The following is a 5,988-nucleotide window of genomic DNA, read 5'->3' as shown; positions in this document are numbered from 1 at the left end:
CTCCCCTTTGCAGTGCACACAGGGCTTCTCTGAAGGGTGTAGCCAGAAACGCAGATGCTCTGCATGACCCTTGCCATGGGTTAAATACCACAGACAAGTCCGCCAGAACACCAACAGTTAAGGAGAGAGAATCACGAATTGCAGTCTGAAAGAATCGTAGAATCTTAGAAGTCAGGGACCTGGAGATGTTACGGGATGTGCTCTGGTGACCAAGCTTGTGCTCGCTGCTGGGGGGACCCACAGAGAAAAGGCTGAGTGGGAGGAGGGCACAGGACTCACCCTGCTCCCCTGGGACAAGCCCTGTCTCAAAGGGTCTCCCAAGCTGCCCTGGGACAGGACCTTCCCTCAACCCTGAGGTGTCACGCAGCATGCAGGAGCACACAGAGAGGGGCTGTCCCTGGCTTGGACAGCAAGAACTGGTGAGATGAAGCTCCTCTCTTGGGTGCAGGACCTTGCTGCTCTCCCTGCAGATCGCAGCACAGGGGGTCAGCCATGGGTGGGGGAGTAAGGGGGGAGTAAGCACAGCCTGGCAGATGTGCCCCATGGAGGGGACCCACTGAACATGGGCAACTGAACCTTGCCTGCTTCCTCCATGCTGAGCTGTAAGCGATCTCCTCATACACGGCCTCCCAGAAGGGCTCCCAAGCTCTCCCAGAGCTTCTGGACAGTGGCAGAACTGTCCCAGAACAGGCAGAGAGGGGACAGGAACCCACCCTGCTCCCCCCAGCTTTTTCCCTTTGGGTATTGCCTTAGCAGAGGGAAGTGACAAAGTCCCACAGTGTGCAGCCGAGAACTGGGAAACCCTCTGGCCCAGGCAGCTGCTGCCATTGTGGACACAAGCTGTGCTGCCCAGGAGGGTCCCGTCACACAGGGGTTGGCAGATGGACACATAGGGGCTGCAGGGCGTGATGGTGAGGAAATAAAACTCGTCTGTGTTTGAGGAGGGAAAGAAAAAGACCTGGGCAGCAGGTCCCAGGAAGAAGGTGGCCCTGGTGTTCCAGAGGGAATTGGCAATGGGTTTAGTGACAGTGGTGGACATGGAGCACAGGTCCAGCAGGGGTCGGTCGAGGAGGAAGCACAGGGGGTGTGGAGGCACTGGTTGCAGGCTGTGGTGGTGATGATGAGTTCATTGCCCAGGAGCACAGTCAGGTAGATGCCCAGGAAGAGTCAGTCATGCAAGAGCTGCAGCTCCCACGTGTCCGCAAATGGCAGGAGGAGGAAGTGGGTGATGGAGCTGGCACTGGACATTTGCTTCACAGAACACCCTGAAACTGCCTCTCCTCTGGTTTCAGGAAGACTTTTGGCAGGTCCCTTCCATGAGCTCTGGTTGGTGCAGGCTGAGGGTGTCACTGAAAGGAGGGGGCTCTGCTGGGGGCTCTGGCAGAGCCAGTCCTGCCCTCCAGCAGTAAGGAAAGAGGAACATGGCGGGAGCGGGTACGGGGGTGCTGTGTCAGATGAAATTCACACGAGAGATCAAAGAGCTTTTCGAAAGATCTCACCTGTCCATCAGCTTTGGTCTCAGCCGCCCTGTGCTGGCTCTTTCAGCAGGGAGATGACGTCACCCAGCCTCCTCCAACACACTGGGGTCCTGGGGTGCAGGGACCGTGCTTGGAAGGGCAACCCTGGGTACCCCTGGCTGCACAGCTGGCTGCACAGCCCTGAAACCACCCCCAGGAGAAGGCAGCCATCACACACACCCCTTTGATGGTGCAGTGGGGAATCTGATGCTTCTCCGGCCCCACTTCTGCGAAATTAAAAGGGGGAGCTCACAAGCCCCTGGAAACCCCAAGGAGCTGTCCCAAGGATTGTTGGTGACCCACATCCGCTGCCTGCAGGCTGCCCTGTAGCCATGTCGGGGGGGCTCCTACCCAACCCCCAGTGGACCTGCCCTCCTTTGGAGACAGATCTACACCACTCTGATCTGACAAACCATTCGTCCCTCTTTTTTATTTGTGTTCCTTTTCTGCTGTGGTTTCAGTTGAGGTTTTCTGGTTTTGCCATCTTTCCATGAACCTGCACTCGATAAATGCAGGTGTAGGCTGTGTTTCCCCAGTTGCTCTCCACAGTAAGTTTGACGCGTGAAAAGGCTATGTGTGTGTTCTGTGAAGAGAGCGACAAGAAAACGGAGGCGTTACGTGTGACAGTGCAATTGATGTTTCTCCCCCTGCCCACCCTGTTCCTGCTGGAACAAGCTTCCAAAAGTGGGTAGACATCTGAGGCTCACTGCTGGTACCGGGGCTCCTGCAGAGACTGGAGGCATGGGAAGGAAGAAGGCAGCCTCTGCAGCCGGTCCTGGCAGGGACTGCGACTCCCTTCCCTTTGCCCCTTTCCCTCTGCAGCTTGCTCTGTGCTGACAGAGAGGCTGGGGAGGTCCTCCTATGCGTGAGAGAGTTGGTGTGAAAGCCCATTAAGCTCCCGCTATGCTCTCTGCCTGCCTTCCTCCTGGCAGGTGTGAGGGCACCAGGAGAAAAGGGACTTGTTGTGCTGGGAGGAAAGGACACTGTCCAGCCTGTCAGCAGGCCACAGGGTGGAGTGACAATGCTGCCCGGCAGCTTTCCCCACCAGGTATCCCTATTTCTCCTGGCACAAAGATGTTGCTCTGGTGGAGAGGCCATGTGTGCAGCTGGCTCTGCTGAAGGCAACAGCTGCAGCCAGGGGTCTCTCAGGACTTAAGATCCCACAGGAACAACCCTGCCCTTGCAAATCTCTTGCTGCTACCCCCACCGCATGCTACTCAGTCCTCCCAACTCCACCAGGCCTCCTCGGCAGTGGTCTGGGCCCCTGTGCCAGGGGAGAGAGCATTCACGCTCTTCCTGCCACAGACTTGCAGGCACTCCCGGTTTTCTCCTGGGCATCTTGCCCTCGTGCACGGACCGTACCTTCAGAGGGAAGGTTTGAATGGCCTGTTTTGTCACGTTGTACTCGAACGTCCCAAGGAGAGTTTCCTCTTCTGTGTCTGCATTCACTCCCTCAAGGGAAAAGCACAAGGAGGAAGGAGAGAAGCTCAGACTTGTCCCAACAAAGAGGATGTTTGTGTGTGCTGGATCAGCACATACTGCATGCTGATATGCACACTGCATCCTGGGGCTCTAGCAGGAGTTAAGCACTGTGTCCACCTTGTGTTTTACTCAAGAGCCCTGAGGTGCTCTCACCAGAATGAGTCTTGAGAGGGATGGAACCTCTAGAGCCCCTGAAGTATCCTGCAGGCGCACTGCAGGGCTTAGGAGAAAGCAGGGCACGAACGTCCAAGGATGCACAAAGCAAGCAAGTTCCAGTCACAGCTTTCCCCCAGGGCCACATGCCAGCCAGAAGCACCCAGCAGAGACTTACAAAGACAGCGATGTCTCGGGGGGCACTGGTGACGGTGCCAGACGAAACGACCTCTTTGTAGTTGTGATGCACACTGACAGCAGTCAGATGGACTCGTGCTGGCAACAGGATGACCACCTGGCCCCGGTCCCCTTGTAAAGGCCAGCAGTTTCCTGGGGAAATGTCCGGCTGCAATCAGAATGGGAGAGCAATGAAACGTGAGCCCATGTTCAGTTCAACTCAGCTGCTCATGTAACTTGAAGCACGGGTGCTGGTGTGTCTGTGGGGTCTATTCCGGCTTGAAAATGAGGCATGTGTGAGGAAATGGACAAAAGTGGCAGCCTCTCAGTATTATGGAAGGAGGAGAATACCTGTTACTAAGCCAACCTAGTCAGGGCCTTACAGATACACCTCTCTGCCCAGAGGCTCTGCAGACCCCCTGCCTCCCACCCCGCAAAGGAACTGTTAGGGCTGAGTATGAAAATGAGGTCACCAGGGAGAAAGTTGTTCACCCAGCTGTGACTCAGGACTGTGGGCAAGATGCAGCAGTTGAGCTCTGTTCCCCTCCCGAGGGGAGCTACTGCTTTCTATCAAGCCCAGCCCTGAGTTCAAGCTTTGGTTTCAGGCAACAGATCAGCACTGTGGCCTTGAGCATTACCACTGGACTGAGAGGACAATCCCCAAGGTCAGTCTCCAGCTTCGCAGGAAGGAAACATGCACTGGTGATTTCTGCTACAATACCTGCAAAATCGTATCAGGAGGGTTGGGAGAGCGGAAGAGCCGTATAACCCTGCCGCCCCAATTGTCATAGGTCTCCGAAGTTCTCTGCATGTCGATGTTGGCACCTGTAAGGAAGGGAGAGCAGGTGACTGCAAGAGGCCACAGACTAGGAGGACCCTGTGCTCAGACCCTCTTCCTGATGCTGCTGGACAGCTCCATGTTTTGTCAGTCCTCTCCTCATCTCCATGCTGGTAGGGGTGCCTAGCTGCGCAGGACGACAGCACCCATATGCCTGGTGTCTGCTCCTCTCAGCACCGCAAGTAGAAGGTCTGAGGGTGCTGGTGAATGACAGCAGACCAAAGCTGAGGGCTTGCTGTGTGGGCAATAAAGGATGACCCACCCATTCTCTTTCCAAATGCATTGATGAGGGAGCCCCTCCATCAGCCCTGGAAAGTGTGTGGGGCAGTGCCAGAGGCACCTGCGCAGAGGCGGGACCAGGAGGGAATCCAAGAGAGCCATTGCCACAGACTTGCTCTGGGACCTCATGAAGCTCCGCGGCTTTCAGCTCCCCTGCTTTGCAGAGCAGCACCTGGAGGACATCCTCCTTTGGGGAGTGCTACTGACAAGTGCATGGCAAGGAGAATGGGTAGTGCTTCCTCCGGGCTTCTGCCCAGCCAAGCCTTCTTCTCCAAAATGCAGGGTTACCTTCTTCAAACTGCTTATCTCCCCCTCCAGCTGATCCATCTTGTCCAGGAGAACCTGCAGCTTTTGGGCTCGTTCTGTCCAAAAGATGTGCAAAATCCTGCAGGAAAAGGAAAGCAGATGTTGTCAGAGAGCAGCCCATTCCCTCTGCAAGGAGCAGACACACAGGGGCTTTCTGCTTTGTGAATGCTTCCCTTCCTCCCCAGGCTGAAAGACAGGCAATGGCCAGAGGGAGGTACAGGAGCTGTGGCTGTTAGAAAAATGGGTGCAGGTAGCACAAAGTTGTCCTGGGTTCGGCTATAGCAGTAATTTTTCTCCTTCCTAGTAGCTGGTGCAGCGCTGTGGCTTTGACTTTCAGCCTAGGAACAGCGCTGATAACACCTATGTTTTTAGCTGGTGCTCAGCAATGTTTACTCTGACTAAGAACTTTGTGAGTCTCATGCTTTGCCAGGGAGGAGGGGAAGGCAGGAGGAAGCAGAGACAGGACACCGGACCCAAACTAGCCAAAGAGGTATTCCATACCACAGCACGTCATGCCCAGTATGTAAATGGGGCAGTTACCCGGAAGGGCTAGATCACGGCTCTGGTCGGGCTGGGTACTGCCCAGGGGCTTTACTCTTGGCCCTCCCTGAGAATGGCCACAACACGAGCAGTGCTCGTGAGAGTGGGAAGCTGGCTGAGGAACACCCCTTGATCTCCCCTTTGCTTGCACTGGCCCTCAGACATCTCCTTTCTCCCCGTGTCCAGCACAGAAACATGTAGTACGTACATATTCCTTTCCCCATCTTTGCTTTACCAGCAAAGATGCAGCCTGCAGTGGAGGAAGAAGTTGGCGGCAGCAGCAGCAGCAGTCCCCACTGCTCGAAGCACAGCCGGCAGCACAGCCCAGTTCTCAGCCCCTCCCTCCCTGCACCCTGACCTCTGCAGCATGAGGCTTCTGCCTCCCCAAAAGCCCAACAGCAGAAACAGGTAGTACATACACAGGGAAGATGCACACGATCAGCAGGTATCTCCACAGGGATGGAGGGGTACCTGCCAGATGGCAAATGAGGCTGAAGACCGTCCCTGAGCAAAGAAAGCAGACAAAAGTTAGGCCTGTGTCTTGAGGTCTCTTCTGCAGGATGCTCAGCCAAGAGTGTTTTGGCTCCCTGCAGGGAGGCAAGCACCGAGCCCTAGGCACCACCTCTCTGGGGTGAAGAGCAGGGCAGCCTGCATTTCTCCAGCCACTTGTGACACTTTGCCAGACTTCTGGCACAG

The 5,988-nt window shown here is 55.8% G+C and overlaps 1 protein-coding gene across 1 annotated transcript; it reads right to left on the bottom strand.

Annotated features, from left to right (window-relative positions):
* Positions 1-1,944: 1,944 nt before the first annotated feature.
* Positions 1,945-4,831, bottom strand: LOC133214549 (SUN domain-containing protein 5-like; the record flags this gene model as incomplete). Its single annotated transcript, XM_061357510.1, has 5 exons — positions 1,945-2,100; positions 2,880-2,969; positions 3,331-3,498; positions 4,051-4,154; positions 4,735-4,831. Coding segments are annotated over 5 exons (585 nt in total), but the record flags the coding sequence as incomplete, so codon positions are not given.
* Positions 4,832-5,988: the final 1,157 nt, after the last annotated feature.

This window comes from Neopsephotus bourkii, unplaced genomic scaffold (genome assembly GCF_033783945.1).
Source record: "Neopsephotus bourkii isolate Nb327-2 ecotype Australia unplaced genomic scaffold, CSIRO-AGI_Nbou_v1 NB_904, whole genome shotgun sequence".
Lineage (NCBI taxonomy): Eukaryota > Metazoa > Chordata > Aves > Psittaciformes > Psittacidae > Neopsephotus > Neopsephotus bourkii.
Note: the sequence above shows the minus strand (reverse complement) of the source record. Positions and strands in the feature narration are given on the sequence as shown.